Source organism: Ictidomys tridecemlineatus, chromosome 8, assembly GCF_052094955.1.
Source record: "Ictidomys tridecemlineatus isolate mIctTri1 chromosome 8, mIctTri1.hap1, whole genome shotgun sequence".
Lineage (NCBI taxonomy): Eukaryota > Metazoa > Chordata > Mammalia > Rodentia > Sciuridae > Ictidomys > Ictidomys tridecemlineatus.
In genome coordinates this window covers 25,713,677-25,733,851 of record NC_135484.1, presented here as the reverse complement: position 1 = coordinate 25,733,851, position 20,175 = coordinate 25,713,677, and the positions used below count along the sequence as shown (strand labels likewise).

Genomic DNA, 20,175 nt, shown 5'->3' with positions numbered 1-20,175 from the left:
TTTTCCAATGCATGTAAAGAGAGGAGTTATGTTAAAGCAGGAATCAAGATCTTAGAGAAAAAATTAACCTGAATAAAAAAACTATTTCTCAATAGCTTCAGCCCCATTCTAAATCTGAGCCTTAGGGAAAAAAGAATGCCAAGTGTAGGAATAAATATTTCTACCTAGAAAGTATCTGAAGGTAAAAAGGGTTGGTACCCATAATCATAGTGCATGGTTACTGTATGAAACATGTTTCTTTTCTTCAGTTCATTTCCTTTCATGATAATCAACTATACTCTGTGACACTGTTATGTAACCTAACAGTGGGCAGGCACTGAATTAAGTACAGTACCTGGCTTTGTCACTGGCACCTCATAACAAAGTTGACTAGGTCTAGCTCTCAGCATGTCTAATTATAGTAACTATTAGTAAAGATCTTTATCAATTCCAGTTCTTTATGGAGTGACTGAGATTAAGGAATTAAAGAATACCACATCATCTACCATTTAGTCTTTCAAATAATTGCTAATTATAAAGATTATTTTAGATTATGACATATTTAATCATTAATTTCAGGAAGTTATATTCTAAACTAGGCTTGTGTTTGTGTTGAACCCTTAATTTTAGGTTTCAAAGATGACTTGGTCCTTGAAATTTAAAACATTTTCTCTTTTTGTTACTGTAAAGAATAATTTGTGTACCTCAAATGCTTTCACAGATGTCAAGAATGCATTTATTCTTCAAGGTCCAAAATGTGAATGGATTTGTGCTACTGAGGTGGAGGATGACAAATTCCTATGGTTGTCAGTACTCCAAAATGCGATCAAAAGCAGTATGAACAAGTGAGACTGGACTTGGAAGAAAACATCAGGGGTGCCAATTCTCCCTGGCAAAGACAGACAATGTTGTTCTTCTGTTCAGGGTATCCAGTAAAAAGCAGAATGATTATCTGTTGTGGATGATGAGAAGATGAGAACCATAAGGTTCTTTCCAACTTTTGAACTTCATTATCTATAATAAGTTTTGTGAGGCTGGGGATAGCTCTATTGGTAGAGTGCTTGCCTCTCATGCACAAGGTTTTGGATTCAATCCCCAGTACCACCACCCCCACAAAAAAAAAAAAAAAAAAAAAAAAAAAAGAGGCTTTTATAACACAGTCATGTATAACATAAGAACAATCAGTCTAAAATTTTGAACCATTTCTTTTGGTAGTTATTTTTCCTGGACATTATTTAAAATAATTTGACTGATATAATGAGTCCTAAGAGAACAAGCATATTGTGCAAAGTTTTTTTTAATCATCTAAAGAAAAAACACTAGAAAGAAAAGTTTAAATGATCATTCTAAAAAGCTTAATTTGTTGATTTGCAATCTTTAAAATTTTCATAGAACAATTACTGATTAAAAATACATAAGAAATATAAGTGACAACTTTCTAAAACACTTGTCAATTACATCCTTAATATGAATGTAATCCTCTAGCAAACATAAAAAAGTACCATTACAAAGCACTAGATTTTTTTTTGTATTTAGTTTTTTTTTTTGCTGCAAAACTTAGAATATCCAAATAAGGAGGTTTAAAAATACTGTTGATATTGTCAAATTAGAAGGCCACTGAAAAATAAGCCATTTTTAAGAAACAAAAATAGATGGAAACCTAGTGAAACTGCCTGTAATGGGACTTAGCTTAATAAAAACAAATAAATTAAGACAGCTCTGTTTAAAACAAAGAAACAGCAAAATAGAAGTTTCCTTGGCCTTTAAAGCCTTTATTAGCATGTTTAGCTAATAAAGGTTATAACTTGGGGCCACCTGGAAACTTTAGCTGATGTATATAGTAGTAATATTTATGTCTACTTAATGATAAATGAAAATTATATAATCTTGGAAGCTTTAGTTGCCAAATTCCTTTTTGCTTGATAAAGTAATAAAATTTACTAGTATAGTTTAGGATTTTTATCCTGGGTTAACCAATGAAACTAATTCCTTCTAATTCTTAAAATTTTAAATTCTTATTAAAAATATACAAAAGTTAAAATACGTATGTACTGTTTTGTTAGTGTGAAATCACACTTATGATTCTATTATGATATAGCCCTGTAGTTTAACATCTATGATTCAACAGAATAACTTTAAAGAGAATATCTGTTGTTAGCAAGAATGCAAATTTACACATGTGATCCCAATATATGATATAAAACAAATTGTAAGACAGTATATCATCCCAAATAGGGTATACTCCAGAAACCTGTAATAGGAAAACCTATCTATATGGCAAAAAGAACAAGTGACAAGATAGTGAAAGGTAAACAAGAAATCTTAAGGAATTTCCATTTCTTCTATAACTGATATCCTTGGAAATTTAGAAGCACATTAATTTAAAATAATCTCAGTAATAACTTCTAAAAAAGTTGACAGTATCAATCATGTAAAATAGACACGGCGATGTTTCTGAATGGGCAGTATTTATGGAGTGGTTTCAGAGTTTTCCTTTACCTTGAAGGGACAATTGAAAAGGTCCATCTTCATAGACAGCTCATAAGTTTCTATGATTGCTGCTGAAAGATTTTAAGTCTCTGATGAACTGGTCAAAATATGACAAGGAAAAGTATTACCTGACCCCCAAACTGATATGTAAACATTGCTTGAAGAATGTATTTAAGAAAGTAGAATATTGCAGATAGGAGGACTCCGCTCAGTAACTTAGCTTCTGGTAAAAACTATCTTATCCAACATAGTTCTTTGAAGTAAAAGTAAAAATTAAATAGAAAACTCATTTTAAAGGTTTTTTTTTTTTTTTTTTTTTTTTTTACAGAATACAGATGTTTTATATAAAATATTAAACCTAAAAGGATAAATCAAGTTTATTTTTGTTTTCCTTATTTCCTTATTGCAAAGGTTTCTGAGTGTTTGCTTGAGCCCATACTGTCAATCAAATCTGTATGTGGTTTTGCCATATAAATATGATGGACCAATATTATATTTTCCTGATGCTGCAAAAGAGCAGAGGTGGGATATGCCAACAAACACAATATACCCTCCAGAAAAAGTCATCCTGACCCTTTTATTGTTGAAATTAAAAAAAAAAAAAAAAAGAGATACTTAAATACAACAGTGAACATATAGGGCAAAACAGAATCATAAAATTTAATTTTGAATTAAGCAGTGAGCTGAATATTTGGGCCTCCAAATTGGCTTTGAACCCAAAACCGCTTAAAAATGGGGTATGTTCACAGTTAACGGCAATTGGCTTATAGGTGAGAGAATGGTCGAAGTTGTTCCAGTTGAACTTCCAGGGAAATTCTCTCCTCAAGAACATCCTGAAAAAGACATCAAGTCCAAGTTATGTTCAAAAATATATAAAAACAAAGACACATTTAACAACAACTCTGAAAACAATTTGCTTTTGTCAAGGAGACTGATGGACAACTATTCATATTTTGAAAGTATACATCACTTTAGAAAGGTAGTTTCTTCATACATTGAAAATATGATCCTAGTAACTTAAATCTTTCTTACTATGTAAATCAGATAATAAAATGTTTTTAAGCCAATTATAAGGAAAGTTAACATTTGCAAAGAATGGGTATTTCTATAAAAATTTATATAAAGCCAGCCTCCTGAATAAACTATAGATGAATTAGTTAACACAGATTATTTTCCCTAGTGATGTCATTCAGTTATAGCAACTTCTGGATCCCATTTTGAGTTTCGGTCCCCAAAGGAAAAATTCATTTTGCACCCAGATTTTTTAATTATTGTTGATTCTGAGGAGTCTTTTCAAGTAGCCACAAATTCTAATTTTTTTTTCTTCTTCTCTGGAACCTTAGGTAGAATTCTCAGGTTCCATCCCAAACCTACTAAATCAGAATTTGCATTTTAATACAACCCTAGATTATTTATATATACATTAAAGTTTATAAACCACTGGTTTATAAGACATGAGGGCTTAATAATGTGAGTGAACAATAAGTGATTCTGAGTATAATTATTTTATTCATTCAAATAAATCATAGTGCATAATGGGAAAAACCCCTCATTCATCTCAAGTATTGGATAACAGTGGAACACATTATATGGAAATACCATTTTTATTTAAGGTCTGTCTTTTCTATTTCTACATGTAAGATAATCTAAAATTTTTTCCACCCCTTGTCATCTTTGAGTTCCTTTAATATAATCTGAGTTGTTTTTGGTAAGAAGATAAACTAACAGCAGTCAAATCATCTCAGAATTGAGTTTCAAAAATTTCTTTTACTACTAAAAAATCCAATGGTTAATACAACATTTTAGACATACATTTCTCTTGATATGAGGGAGATTTCATGCAAGCATAAAACCTATTGGATTCTCTTTAACTTCCTCCACAACTCTGGGCCTATGGAAATTCCCAAATAATGAATCACAAACTATATTACCTTTAATTGTTGTTGCAATTCACTATTCAATCTGGCCAAAACTGTGTTGGTTTCCTTATTGCGTCTAATTGATGCCTGAATAGCTTTCTTATCTTTTCCAATGGATCTGAAGAAGTAAAGAGGACATAAACCAAAACCTTTATTTCTTTAACCTGAATTCATTGTTCCTTGATCTATTTTTGAGCATGGAAAGAACAGGGAACATCTTTTTCCTTATTAACACAGCTCAAAACCTTACTTAGTCAGTTTCAATGGTCAACTAAAAACATATAAGGTTCAGAAGCTTTTGTTTATTTTTGCTATTGTTTTAATTACTGAAAATCCCAAGATTTTTTTTCTGTTTTCCGTCTTTTTCCTTAGCATCGTACTGGTGATTGAATCCAGGGTGTGCTCTCCCACTGAATCACATTTCCACCCCCCACCTTTAAATATTTTTTTTAGTCGTCTATGAACTTTCATTTTATTTATTTATCTATTTATTTGTGTAGTACTGAGAATCAAACCCAGTGCCTCCACATACTAGGAAAGTGCTCTATCACTGAGGCCATAACTCTAGCCCTTTCGACTTTTGTTTTTAAAAACAGGGTCTTGTTAAACGGCTACCCCTGAACTTGTGATCCTTGGCCTCCCAAATAGCTGGGATTACAGGTATGAGCCACTGCACTCGGCAAGAATCCTAAGTTTAAAGTTAAACAGTCTAGGGCAGACCCTGGCAAACTTTTTCTGTAAACAGACTTATTTTAGGCTTTAAGGGCATATAGTTTCTGTTGTATACTCTATTTTTTCCCCTTTTCCCTTTTATTCTCTTTTTACAAGGATATAAAAACCACTCTTAATTCATGGGTTTTACAAAAATAGGCCATGGTCTGAATTTGCCACCTGAGTTTCAGTCTGCCAAACCCTGATCTAAAACAACCACAATTAAAATATTAGTTTCATTCTACATTATTGTTTTTAAAAAACTCCCACCCCAGAGTTTACAATAGGGTGTTAAAATGTAATTGGAATTGAATTTAATAATAATAATGGGGGAAAAACGTGGGAAGAATAGTCTACTTAGGAATGAAAAACTAAAAACTGAGAATTAGTCTGACCATTAATTTCTTTCAGTTTGGTGTTTTAATTATTGTGCTTTTTGTTCTTAGTAATTAAATGTTTAGGAATAATGCTGATTACCTGGGAATAGAAGGTTGTGACGCAAGAACAGCAGCCAAGACACCTGTCTTTTGTGTGTGTTCATCGACATCTGGCCTTAATTCATCTTCTGATTTTAATCTTCTTCGGACAGGTTTAGGTGGTGGAGCAAGAGGTGTTGTGCCTTTGCTCTGGAAGACAAGAAATCCATTAATAATGGATATTTCCTGAAGACGTTCATGGTTAACTAGCACTTTGCCAACCCTGTTTGCTTTCTTTAAGCTACTTGCTTTTAAAACAATTAAAAGTTAGCTGTCCTACTTTAAAATAATTCATCTAATTGTCAGCAGCTAACTTAAAGTGCAACAGGAAAGGATGTTTCTAGTTGATCCCACAATCATGAATATATCTACAATAACAATTTTTTTAAAATAGAGTAAAATAAGCTCCTTGGAGTCCAAATCTGATAAAAGACCGTAAAAGTCAGTTTTAACATAAATATGATACATATTCTACATATACCAATTCAATAAAGAAAATCTTCAAAAATATTCATTTCAACATAGGAAATCCTATTAAAAAATACTAAAATATATCATCTTTAAGGATAAAATAATTTATTATGAACATGCGGAAGGCTACATAATTATTAAAAACCACTAAAATGCACAGTAATTATAACTCTTGAAAATGAGTGGACACTTTTTTGGGGATTGTGAATCTGCCTCCAATAGAATCAATTAACACTAGAGTATTTCAATGTTTAGTATAACTTGATTAAGTAAATAAATAAAAACAAGAGTCAACTGTCATCTCTTAAGTGCTTTTTAAAATTTGTTGTGATAAATTGACAAAAAATAAAATTATTTAAAAATATCACAGAAGTACTAACATAGTAAAAAATTAAGTGTCCAAAAAGTAGAATTTAAGCATTTTATAGCAACACATCCTGTTTTAAATAACTTGGACAAAAAAAAAAAAAAAACTTGGACATATATGAATAATAAAAGGAAAAAAAAAGTTACCAAAATTGTTCTCTCGAGCAGAATGAATGAATTTACAATTTGAAATGCACAAGGGAGAAGAATTTACAAGAGGAATGGAGAAAGATATTAGAAAGCAAATATAATAAAATATTAATGATATAATCAACATGGGGTTTACTGATGAACAATGCAAATTTCTTTCTCTATAATACTTTTTGCATACCACATTGGCAGGAACACTAGCAGCTGTCTTTTCTTCTATTTTACTATCCGTTTTGGCAACTCGAAGAGAACTTGCAGGATCAGAAGCTTTTTCAACCTAGAGATGAACACATTACCATTTTAATGATATATAATATATAATTATGCACAAATATAGAATATGTAACAAATCAGAGTAAAACTTCAAGAAAATATTTTGATAAGAAAACTGAGAGCTCAGAGATGAGAAGGAACTTGGAAATACCACATTAAATGTCCTTTCTCTAGTACTAAAAGGAAGCAAAGGGGAAAGGTCAACATCCATGAAGGAGGGAAGGGTGAATAAGGATGCAGCCATTGTACTGAACATCTAGGTGGTGGCTGGAAAGTTCTTCCATTGGGGAGGGAATTCACCCACCCAGGGATGTGAGTACCAGTACTCTGACACATCTGCACTTGCCCTCAGACCTGCTCCTGTCTTCCTCAGTGCAGCCCTTTCACCTAATGGCCAGGCACAAAGTTATATGTTGGAATTAGTGACCAGTAGGAAATTTTCCACAGATAAAATCTATAGGAAACCTTTATCTAAGCCATGCTTGTCAAATAAACATGGCTTTTGAATCTGACAGAGAGGCTCAACATGGGTTAAAACAACAATTAGGATAGAGATTTCAGAATTCTTCTAGTTCCTCCCACTTCATATTTATACCTAGTGGTTTGAGACATTCCTAGTAATGCTCCTTGCCACTAGAACTATAACAGTCTCCTAGAATGCAATCTGCGAAGATCACATTTTGGCATTATATGGTTTGTAAGTTTGCCTAACTAAGGTGACTGGGTATATGTTATAGTAATCATGGCTCTTCTCTCTTGGAAATCTTTACTAAATCATACAATCAGATGCTCAGTATTGAACCTCCAGAGAAATGTTTCATCCAGGACCAGCTAGTTGTGTTTGTGTCTTTTCATACCATACCAGATTCAGATTCTTAGCATTATACTGCAACAAGCAGGTATTAAGAGGGCAAGAAAAAAGTTGAGAAACACTGACCCAGTGAATATGAATCCTCCCAAAGAGGCAGCAGCACATATTTTACTCAATGGTGTGCCATCTACTATTTGCCTTATCAGGAGTTCTTGTTCACAGAGAGGCTTTAAGAGAATGACATGGGAAGAGAATCCATGAATTAGGTAAGCCTTTGAAAACTGACCGGCAAGACTTCTGAATGCTTCTCAGCTTCATCATCTTGTTCTTCATTTACATTTGATGCAGCAAATACTTCAAATTGGCTGAAATCTGCAAAATTTGGTTGCTCTGGTATCTGCTGAGGTGAGGTACTAGTGTGAGTCATTAGGCCATCGGCATCCACTGGACGATGCACAGTGGGACCAGGAGCCTGGACAATGGTTTAGAACAGAGAAACATACATTTTTTTTTTTGGGGGGGGCGGATATCAATACCATAGAACAGTCTACATTTTCTTTGAAAATATGTTGTAAAATATATTACAATACAACATATTAGCTGTTTTGTAATATATTTTAAACTGTGTTATAATAAATATGTATATTATCTGTAAATTCATGGTGTATATTACTATGACATTTAGTTATAAATAAGTCTTCATAAGTGAAAAGCAGACACTCAAAAGCATTAATTAAGATGATAAAGCTCCAATAAAAATACTTTTTCAAAGTTTTTTTATTAGAATGTTTTTTATTCATCTGAAGAATTTTATAAATTGTACACTTGAATTTTATAATTTTATATACATTTTTCAAATGTACAATTTATAGGATCCTATTGTCCCTTCCCCCATTATTGTTTTTTTTTTCCCCCCAATACGGGACAGAAATTAGTTGTCAGTCAGAACACATGGATACCAGTACCACAAAGTTTTTATTTAAAAAACTTAAAAGTACATTAAAGGAGAGGAGAGGGTTTGGCCCTACCCAACTCCTCTTCTTGCAGTTTTTTAGAAAGTTATTTTTTTAGTTGTAGATGGACACAATATCTTTGTTTTTTATGGTGGTGCTGGGAATTGAACCCAGTGCCTCACACATGCTAGGCAAGTGCTCTACCACTGAGTCACAACTCTAGCCCCGTATTTTTTTTCCTTAATTGGGATACTGCACAATAGTTTACACCTTTAAAAAGTTACTTTTAAAAATGCTTCCTTATATGTTTCTTTAAAAGGTCATTATTATTATTATTATTTTTAAAAGGTCATTATTTTTCAAGTGCAAAAGAATTAGTTTCCCAAGAGGTCAAGTGCACTTCCCACTTCTTTACAATCTGTCCTACACCACACCAATTATACTAAAATATTCAGTATAAAAATATATTTATTGAGTATCTATTTTGTGCCAGGCACTATGGATATAATAGGGAAGAAAACAAATAAGGCTCATCCACTAATAAAGGTGACAGTCCAGTACAGGATAAGAGATAATAAGCAAGCAAGGAATTAAAACATGCTTCAGGAATATATCAGATGTCTCTTTCCTATTTACCCTTTAAAATTTTTCCATCACTTAGAAGATACTCTGCCTCCTCCCTTCCTCTCTAGTCTCATTTTTTCATTATCCCACATGTCCACCCCAGTTATAGTGAACTAACTGGTTTTCCCCCAAAGAAAGCCAGGCTACTGCACATGTCCTCTCCCCAGTAAATACTACTGTATCTTTCAAGTCCCTCTTCAAAACTTTCTTCCTTCATTTTACTTTACCTTCTCAATGTTAATCTTGATTTTACTAGCCACTAAGTCTGTTCCAAAGCATTTTATAAATATATCTACTGCAGCATTTCAATTCTCCCTGAAAGGATTGCAGAGGTCTTTAACACTTCTTTCACTGATGTAAGAACACATCGAGAAAGATGCAGTGGGATTACTCTTGTAAATGCCAGACTGCAGAATATTAATGGACAAACAGCTCCCATCTCCTAAAATCTATTGTTCTTTCTCCTAAGCCCTCCTTTATCAAGATATATTACTTGCTTTACTTTTAAGTTTATTAAATTGCTTTATTCATAGGATTATTAATTTTTCCAACATTTTTTTCATTATAAAAAGTGTACAATGAGTAATATTCTGTATATGCATTTTTATTTTTTCTCTTTCCACATTTTTATTGGTACATTACAGCTGTACATAATGATGTGATTTCTTATAGTATGTTCATATATATACACAATCTAACAATATAATTTGGCCAATATCACTCCCTAGCATTTCTCCCCACTCCCTTCCTCTACACATGGTCCCTTTACTCTACTGATCTCCCTTGGATTTTCAAGAGACACCCCCATCAACACCACCTTTCTTTTCCTTTTCCTCTCTAGCTTCCACATATGAGAGAAAACATACAATCCTTGGCCTTCTGAGTTTGGCTTACTTTACTTGACATAATGGTCTCCAGTTCCATCCACTTTCCTACAAATGACATAATTTCATTTTTCTTTATGGCTGATGACTAAAACCCCTTGATGTCTATATACCACATTTTTCTTTATCCATTGATGAACAACCAGGCTATTGTTAATTGTGCTGCTATAAACATGGGTATACAACTTTAATTCTTTTTTTTTTCAGTACAGACACATGTTTTTCAAATAGTTTCAATTTATGATTAATTGAATCCATAGATGCAGTACAGATGGATACAAAGGGCTGATTGTACTTTTTTTGCACCTAAACTGACATTATTTTTATGTACAGTTCATTAGCTCAAGTGGCTGGAGAACCATACCATAAAATTAGGCCTTTATATAAGCAAATTAATTAGTCTATATTCTGTGGGCAGAAAATTACCTACATGTAGACACAGTGTACTATCTAGCATTTGTATGACTTCTTCAGGATAAGTTCTGAGGAGTAGTATAGCTGGTCATACCGCGGTTCCATGCCTAGTCTTTTTTTTTCCTTTGGTGCTGGGGACTAAGCCCAGGGGTTTTGTATATGCGAGGCAAGCATTTTACCAACTGAGCTATATCCCAAACTCTCATGCCTAGTCTTCTGAGGAAACTCCAGAGTGATTTCCATAATGGTTGTTCTAATTTATAATCCCACAAAGATATAAAATTGTTCCTTTTTCTCACATCCTCTCCAACACTTACAAAATCTCAGTGTAGTTTTGATTTGCATTTCTATAATTGCTAATGATATTCAACATTTTTTCATATATTTGTTGTCATTTATATTTCTTTTGAAAATGTCATTTGGTTTATTTGTCCATTTATTAATAGGGTTATTTGATTTTTTGGCATTTGAGTCCTTCATAATTTCTAGATATTAATCCTCTGTTAAAAAGAGTAGCTGGCAAAAACTTTCTCCCAGTTTGTTCACATTCCTAGTTGTTTCCTTTGCTGTGAAGATTTTTAATTTGATGCTATCCCATTTATTAACTCTTGGTATTATTTCCTGAGATTTAGAAAATAGTTTGTGCCTTTTATAAAACAGAGTCCTACTGAGACAGTTGTTGCCTGTGCCTGTGTGCTGGACTGTTGACCCAAGTTTACTTCTAGGAGTTACATAGTTTCTAGTCAAATTTCTAAGTCTTTGATCCATTTTGAGTTGACTTTTGTGCAGGGTGAGAGAAAAGGGTGGTCTAGTCTCATTCTTCTACACATGGATTACCAGTTTTCCCAGCACCATTCATTGTAAAGGGTCCAATGTATGTTTTTGGCATCTTTATCAAGGATAAGATGACTGTAGATGTGTGGTTTTCGTCTCTATATCTTCTATTCTGTGCCACTGGTTTATGTGCGTGTTTTTATGCCAGTACCATGCACTTTTTGTCACTATAGCTCTATAGTATAATTTGAAGTCTGATATTATGATGCCTCCAGCATTGCTTTTTTGACTTAGAATTGCTTTGGCTATTCTGGGAGTCTATTCTTCCAAATTAATTTTACGACTGTGTTTTCTAGAACTGTGAAGAATGCATTGGTATTTTGATGGGGATTGCATTGAATCTGTATATTGCTTTTTGTAGTATGGCCATTTTGACAATATTAATTCTGCCTATTCACAAGTGTGGGACATCTCTCCATGTTCTTATGTCTTCTTCAATTTCTTTCTTTAATGTTCTGTAGTTTTCATTGTAGAGAGGTCTTTCACCTTGTCAGATTTATTCCTAGGTTTTTTTTTTTTTTGGCTATTATGAATGGAACAGTGTTCCTGATTTCTTTCTCAGCAAATTCACTGACTTCACTTTAAAGGATCTTTCAAGAAATAACCCAGATTATTATTAAAATCCTTTTCTTCCAAAATCCTCATCTTCACTGAATGAAATACTCATTAAGGATAATTATTAGGTGATTCCTGACCTTCCAAATAAATGTATAATAGAAATGAATATCCAACCGACAAACTGATCAGGAGGAAGTAATAGCCAACATTTAGTAATGAGTACCTTGGAGAATTACCTGTGAGGGCTGTGGTCTTGGAGGCACTGCAGGAGGTTGGGCAACAACTCCAGCCTGTTGTTGTCCTGTGTGAATATGCAAGTCTTCTTTTTAGCAAATATATAGTCACTTTGCTAATAGAAAAAACAGGCTGAATCAATGTGACCACATGATAACATTTCTAAGAATGCTTGATAATTATAGGACGGTGAATACTATCTTGTACAATAGTCTATGTCACCCATTGGCCAAATCTCTTGACTTTTCCTCAGACCTTATTTCTCTTGGGAACTGCATTACATGAGAGACTCCTGATAAGCTCCTGTTTCCATACTAGAATATATTCTCATCTTTTCCTGCTATATTTCTGACTGCTTATTAGCTATCAGATACAAAAACTTCCAATTTTTCTTTTTAACACTTCACTCTACCATTTCTATGCAAATAATTCTAAACATTACATGGATCTTTCTTTGCTTGAAGATCCAGTGACCTGTTGATTATTTAGATTTTTCCTAACCATTTCAAACTCATAATGACTAAAACATGACCTCAATACCCTTTGCCCATCATTTCTATTTCAATCAATGTAATAGTAATACTGTCAGTTGAAATTTTACCAAATTATGACTGTTCTTGTCCTTTCATTAGCCAAGTGAAGGCCTATTACTCTCTCACCCCTGATATCACTACATCTTCTTTTCAAATTTCCTAAGTTATACCTTAGGTTTCTATATGTATTATTTCCATTCAAACACACAAAAAGAGAGTTACTAAGAAAAAACATCCCCTTTATTTGATGTATCTTTATATCCAGATTTTTTCTTCATAAAAATACAATTAATAAGACATTAACAAGAATGGAAATAAAATGTTGTATGTCTTGGATTAACTTTAAAATTAAATGATAATAAATATTGTGCTTCTTTGGCCCCTACCTGTGGTGACTGTAAAGGTCCGATTCATATCTAAGGATGATGATCTAGAATGAGAGGGCTGTGGCCTTGGAGGGGGAGGTGGTGGTGCAGTGTTATCAGGAGAAGTTCCTGAATGAGACCTGCAAAATTCACCCCATAACAATTGGTCATGCTATTCATATTGGAAAATTTTTTAAGCATTCAAACTTGGCTAAGCAGCAAATGACCTTACTAGCATGACATTTTCTCAAGCAGTACCTATTTAAACATAACCATCAGTAAGGATAGCACTATTATGTGTCCTAAACAAGTGGGTTTTTTTAATGTTGTAAAGTAAAACAATAAACAGTATTTTAAAAATTTGGAGAAGTTAGTTGTCAACATGATTTCAAGCTAAACTTGCAAACCATAGGCTGCTTTTCCCATTCAACTAAAGGTAATAATTAAAAAAATTAAAATTTTAATTTTAAAAAAAGAGAAACTCTACTATCAAACTTGTTTTATCTTCCAAACTTATTAAAAACCGGAGTCTGGTAAGCTGAGGTCAAACCTGGGTAAACTATCTGAGGTGCCCATTCTGTTTCACCAAAGACCATCTTACTTAAGAGCTCAACTTGCCCTAGAGATTTACTTCTTTGCTACTGAAGTCTTTGCTACTTTCAGTCTTCTTCTGAAAAGGGTCCCCATGGATACTGGCAATCTGGTCTTCATATATAGGGATAAAAAGAATAAAACCAAGACGACTGAGAACTCTTAAGAAACACAGGAAGAACTATCTGAAAAATTGGAAAGGAAGCAAGCAGCCTTAATTTATGGGGAGAGAAATATGCTTCTGTTCTGAACAGCTTTTAGTGAATGGCAAAGTCCTCACAGACAAATCTCTTGCCATCTCCAACCCTATCCCACACAAATTGTTTGAGCCTAAGCTTTAATGTAACACAGAAGTTTAGGGTCAGGGGCCTGCACTGCTGGGCTGGGTTGGATGCCGTTTTAAAACACAGAATTCTTTTGGTACTTGCCATAACCTATTCATTTATTACTTTAGACTCTCACTGTTCTGTTTCACTACAAAAAGGACTATATTAAGCTTCTATTGTGAAGAAGTTATCAGCTTTTAGAACTTCCACAAAATACATAAGGAAAAAAACAAAAATAGAATTTCACTGATTTTCTAATAAAGTTGGAAAGAATGAAAATTACTTGTCTTTTACATATTACCAAAAAGTAACCTAACAACTTTCAGAGAACAAAATAATGTGTATGTGGTTCCAAATGATTTTAAGTATTAAACTGCATCAAAATAAAAAAAATGCATTAAGATATTTTAACACTTTTAATTGGCAGAAATACTGACCTTTGACGAGTTACATTGCTCCCGATCTGTTCTGGGTCAGAAGTAAAAGAGTCTGAACTACTGTAACCATCTGCTGATAAATGGGATATGTCCTATTTAATAATAATCATTTCTTTACTTTTTTGCTCTATCTAACCCACACAAATATAAGTGAGAGACTGTTTCAAATCAAAAATATTCAAAGACTGCTAATAGGTAACCGTTCATCCTAATGTTACTAACTGTAAAAAATTAAGATTCAATCAAATAAATCATGCATATGTATACAGCAAATCATTATCTAGAAACTTAATACTTAATGATACAGAATTATTCAAAATAAGTCACAAAATGTTATATATGTTACAATTCCATATTATATAAAAACAGAACTACAGATTGAGTATACCTTATTTGAAATGCTTGAGGCGATAAAAATTTGGTTTCCAATTTTTTGGATTCTGAAATATTTACATGTATATAATGAGATGTTTTAGGGATATTTAAAGACAAGATCTGTTTCATATACACCTTATACATACAGCCTATAGGTAATTATTTATATTTTTTTAGTGTTCCTGTGCTTTGACTGTAAACTATCACATGAGTGTCAAATTTTATACTTGTGGTTGTCATGCTGGCAATCAAAAAGTTTGAGATTCTGAAACATTTCAGATTTTTGATTTTCAGATTAGGATTGCTCAACCTATATTATACACACACAGAATGAGAACTAAAGTTGATGATGACTTTGTTAACCATGGTCATTTGTAAAATAGTGAGAGTATGAATAGTTATTTTGTTATTTATCTATTAAATTTTTTAATATATTACATTTTTGCAGTTAAATGTGAACTGCTTTGTAATGTAAAAAAGCCACCTTTGAAGAATAAATTTTAAAATATTTAAAATAAATAAAATGAATTTTAAAATTGTTAAAGTGAAAAATAAAACAATCTGAAGTAACATATGCTGGCAATAATAAATTTTTTAAGCTAGGGGTCCTTGATTTTTCTATTTCCTCAAAGACTTAGAAAGCAGCAGGGAGGGCTGGGTTTGTTGCTCAGTGATAGAGCACTTGCCTAGCATGTGTGAGGCACTGGGTTCGATTCTCAGCACCACATAAATAAATAAAATAAAGGTTCAACAACAACTGAAAAAAAATTAAAATAGAAACTCAAGGTATAATCTGAAGGAAAACTATATATACTTTTAAGGATACTGGTTATTTGGTTTAATTTCATTTCAAAACTTATCCTTTTACTTTTTCTTGCCATATAATGGAATTACTTAATTGGTAAAAGAATGATGCTAAAATGAACATATTTCCACCTAGATGTCCTAACATATATGTCAAATTTTAGATGTATAAGACTGAAGTCTTAAGTCTTTCCCCACAAACCTATTGTCATGACAGCCTTCCTCATCTCCCAGCTACAGATAAAAAGCCCAAGAATTACCCCTGCCTCTTCCCTCCAATCTTATACCACAGAGGTAAGCAAACTCTGTTTCTAAGAAATGTTCAAAATTCAGCCCCAAATCTGACTACTTCTTAGTATATCCACTGCTACCACTCTAGTCCGAGCCACTCTCTTCTCCTGCCTGAATTATTATAATTCTCTCCTGAACTGTCTCTCTTGCCTTCTTTTGGTCTATTACTATTAGAACTGCCAGAGTGATCTCGTTTTTTTGTTTTGTTTTTTTTAAAGGAAGTTCAGTTTATTTCACTTCTCTATTCAGAATCTTCTAATTGCTTTTCCATTCAGTAAAGGTCAAAGTCTTGTACTGCTCCTTGCTACTATTCTACCACTTACTACTCTGACTTGCCAAGTCTTTTATTACACATCTGTTTGCAGTCCCAACAGAAACAAGTTTCCTTTCTTAAGGTTTCACTAATTCCTGTGCCTTAATTCATCCTTCTTTTAGGATTCAAACAGCTGAATCACTCTACTCCTTCAAGTTTTGACTCAAATGCTATCTTTTGGTAAGGCCTTTTTTGAACACTTTATTTAAAATGGCATTCCTTCTTCCCTTTCCAGTCTTATTTTTATACATGGTATTAATTACCTTTTAATTTAAGAGCTGCCCTCCCTCTTATTATCTTATCTCTCTTACAGAATATAAACTCTATGTGGGCAAAGATTTTTTTTCTTTTTTGTTTACTGCTAAATTCCCAGTACCTTGAACAGAACTCGGCACTTAGTATCTGATTAACACTGGCTGAATGAATAAACATATCCACAATGTTTTGTGAGACAGAAAGAAAAAATGTTGATAGAAAAGAGCCAATGGACCAAGCTGGGAGGGAGCAGCCTTCCCTCAAGCAGGTGGAAATGAAGAGTGGCCATTTGTTCATAGACAGGGTAGGATGATTAAAAGAGTTGACTATCTTCTACTTTACTCAGTGAAGACAGCACTAAATGGCTACACATTTGAAGCACTCAGACTTTTAAATCCATCCACATTTAATATACTTCAAATAGAAAGTGTGAAGCAAATGTTTCACTTACTTACCTACAGTATTTCCAGAAGCAAATTTCACAGATGAATTTATCTTATTTTCTTCTGAAAGGTCAGATGGTTTCACAAGTAAGGGGCTGGTCGGATTAGTATGATCTAGTGGAGAATTAATAGGTAAAAATACAAATACTAGTATTTGAATTGATAAATTCATAAAGTTCAGAATATAAAACTTCATTTAGATATTCCAAAAAAGTGGCAAATAAATCCATGAGATATTAGACAAAATAATATTTTTTAATAAAAATAAATGTAAACCTGTTTATATGGAATTTCATCATCGGCCATATTAAGATACTTGATAATTAATGATACTGATTCACACAAGAAAAAAATATCTACCTTTCAGAAACTTTAACCAAAATATTTAGTCTAAACTGATGGGAAATTCCAGAAATTCAAGTAAAACAGACAACTTACAAAATTTATACAAAGGCCAAAATCTACTTTTACATATCTTTTTTAGTTAAAAACTGAACACACTTTAAATAATTCATGATGGTGACCACATAAACCCAGGGTTATTGGAAAAGTCACATTTCCACATGCTCTTATTCTAAAACCTTATACTTTAAGATCAGTAATTTGCTTTAGAAAACTGCAACATAGGCCAGTGCAGTGGTACATGCCTATAATCCCAGCAGCTTGAAGCTGAGGCAAGAGAATCAGAAGTTCAAAGCCAGTTGCAGCAACTTTAGCAAGATCCTGTCTCAAAATAGAAAATTTAAAAAGGGGGCAGGGGGAATAGGGATGTGGCTCAGTGGTTAGATTCAATCCCTAGTACCATAATCAAAACAAAAAACTGCAATATAAGCAAACACACGTGTCTACAAACACAATAGTTAGAAAGCACTAGATTTGAAAAATAAGCAATTAAAACACAATCTAGTAACATCTTCCTTACCACTGCCAGTTCTTTTAAGTTCCATTTCCTGCATGTGGATTTTGCTTGGAGTCATACGAATGGGAACTGGATGAACAATAGCAGTATCCTAAAGATAATGGGAGTAAATATAAATTTTGTATTTAAAATGTCAAGTTAATACCATTAAATAACCAAAACTAACAACAATGCAAAAACTAGAAGATAGATTTTCTCATTTACACTAAGGTAAAGATGAGAATGAGTTTTCATAATCAAAAGCGTAGTTGATTTTATCAAGTCAAATTAGTTGATTTTATCAAGTCAAATAATCTGATTTCTTTTATAAAAAGTACATCTTAAATTGAGTGATTAAACATTTACATGAATAAATTCTCTTATAAAAACACAGTTCATGACAATATTCAAAAGCAATTTAAAATGGTCTGATAAAATTATACAACTGTTAAATCCTGAGGTTAAAGTAAACTATCATATGTAAACCCAGACTAAAAACTCATTTTCGTAGACTATTTAAGAAAATTTGATGATTTTTTTCACCTATAGAACAAAGATAATGAGCTGTCAATTTAATTGGGATAGTGGGCACAATACAACCTTTCTATGGAATTGTTCAAAAAAAAACAGAGTGCCTCAAATTTTAGCTCAGACTTCCACAAAGGAACTCATTATTTCAGAAAACAAGTAAGACTCCCTGTCTAACTTGTTAATACTATTCTTCTACCATTTCCACGATGGCAATATTTCTAACTTGGTGAATGGTGATTTTAGAGGCATAAAGAAGCTATTTGTATAAACTTTTGTAAATAATGAAAGAGCAAAGGTAAGGAAGAAGAGGACGAAGACTAATGGAGACATCTCAGAAAGGGTGGGAGAAGAGTGAGGTGCCCTGGGACATGGAGAAGCCTCATCCTGACCCCTAGTAGAGGAATCAGAACCAGGTCAAGCATCTGAATTCACAGCAACAGACCAGCTGAAAAACATGGCCAAGGGAGCTTGGCTCCTCCTATGAGGAATCAGTTCATACTCTGTACGTGCTGCAGTTAAAAACAAATTTGAGACCCTTCAATTTCAAATATCTATTAATGAGTTAAGTTTATAATTTAGTGTAGAGGATGCTGAATTTTAGTTTATACTGGACACTGTTTTGGTGATAATACTGCGTTAACACCAAGCCCATGAGAGGGAAAGTTATGTTCCTGCATATGGTCTCTTACTGGACCAGCCTCCTTGGCTTACTCTCATCACCTTAAAATTCAATTTATAACAAATTCTTTAGAGCTACTATCTTGATAAAGTCATTCAAAGTAATTTCCTGCTCCTATACTTAAGAGAATTTTAAATAGGGTTAATATTTATCCAAGAAGCCTAATATTTCCCCTATACATCCTAAAATTGTAGTTATAAAGACCAACATTACAGATGGATCAAAGTTTAGATTTCTCATGAGTGACTCTCAAAATATACTAACACACTTAAGATACTGTTTAAGTTATAGTTGCAATACAAAAAACATGGCTTTAGGGGTTGGGAGTAGAGTGCTCACCTTGCATGCACAAGGCCCTGGGTTCAATCCCCAACACCACAAAAATAAATACACACACACCATAGTTTTATACATGACTATTTTCTTACTTCATAATTTCTTATAATGCCAGAGTTTCAATCTTTGTTAATCTGTAGATGTGAGTTGTTTCTCTTTGTAGTTATATATTTAAAAAAAAATATATTTTCTAGTTGTCAATGGATCTTTATCTTATTTATTTATATGTGGTGCTGAGAATTGAATCCAGTGCCTCAACATGCTAGGCAAGTGCTCTACCACAGAGCCACTCCCACACGTGCTAGGCAAGTACTCTACCACTGAGCCACTGCCCCACTCCTAGTTATACACTTTTTTTTAGCTGATGGTTATGAATGTCTTTTTCTATATTTCTTTCTTGCAATCTGCACGTCTTTTACACACTTCTGTATTCATTTTTTTCTGATGCACAGAAGCTTCAAAACATTCTGCATTCGTTTTTTCAGTGTGTGATAAATATATTCTTGTTACTGAGTTTCCTTTATTATATTCTTGATATAATATAATTTCAATTTGGCCTAATTAACTGCTTTTTTTTTTTCTTTTTGGTATCGGGGATTGGATCCAGAGGCACTTTGATACTGAGCCACATTTCCAGCCCTAATTAACTGTTTTTTTAAAAACAGTTTGTGCAAGTGGTACCTTTAATTTTTTTTCTTTTCTCTCAAAGTCTTAAAAGATACATGACTTCTTTTCAATGTTTTATAATCTTGCCTTTACATTTACTATTGTATCAGAAGGGAAAGGTTTTTGTTTTAAACGTGATACCAGGAAAGCAGCTAAGTTCAGTTTTGTTTATTCCTCTCAAAATG

At 33.0% G+C, this 20,175-nt stretch overlaps 2 protein-coding genes across 14 annotated transcripts in view; one reads left to right on the top strand and one right to left on the bottom strand.

Annotated features, from left to right (window-relative positions):
- Ect2l (epithelial cell transforming 2 like) overlaps positions 1-2,844 on the top strand; it is a 90,645-nt gene extending 87,801 nt beyond the window's left edge. For all 3 annotated transcript variants that reach the window (XM_078019034.1, XM_078019035.1, XM_078019033.1), the window contains one exon: positions 701-2,844. In XM_078019034.1, coding sequence (XP_077875160.1) covers positions 701-828 — 128 coding nt within the window. In that variant the 3' untranslated portion in view covers positions 829-2,844. The remainder of the gene's footprint in view (positions 1-700) is intronic.
- Positions 2,845-3,105: 261 nt separating this feature from the next.
- Reps1 (RALBP1 associated Eps domain containing 1) overlaps positions 3,106-20,175 on the bottom strand; it is a 75,877-nt gene continuing 58,807 nt past the window's right edge. For 6 of the 11 annotated variants that reach the window (XM_078019039.1, XM_078019040.1, XM_078019045.1 and 3 more), the window contains 10 exons: positions 17,803-17,890; positions 16,893-16,994; positions 14,400-14,469; positions 13,067-13,185; positions 12,150-12,214; positions 7,933-8,118; positions 6,744-6,839; positions 5,577-5,725; positions 4,401-4,506; positions 3,106-3,302 (listed from right to left, as the gene is read on the bottom strand). In XM_078019039.1, coding sequence (XP_077875165.1) covers positions 3,234-3,302; positions 4,401-4,506; positions 5,577-5,725; positions 6,744-6,839; positions 7,933-8,118; positions 12,150-12,214; positions 13,067-13,185; positions 14,400-14,469; positions 16,893-16,994; positions 17,803-17,890 — 1,050 coding nt within the window. In that variant the 3' untranslated portion in view covers positions 3,106-3,233. Of the gene's footprint in view, positions 3,303-4,400; positions 4,507-5,576; positions 5,726-6,743; positions 6,840-7,772; positions 7,874-7,932; positions 8,119-12,149; positions 12,215-13,066; positions 13,186-14,399; positions 14,473-16,892; positions 16,995-17,802; positions 17,891-20,175 lie in introns of those variants that run through there. The other 5 variants (XM_078019037.1, XM_078019038.1, XM_078019044.1 and 2 more) reach the window with 2 other exon arrangements.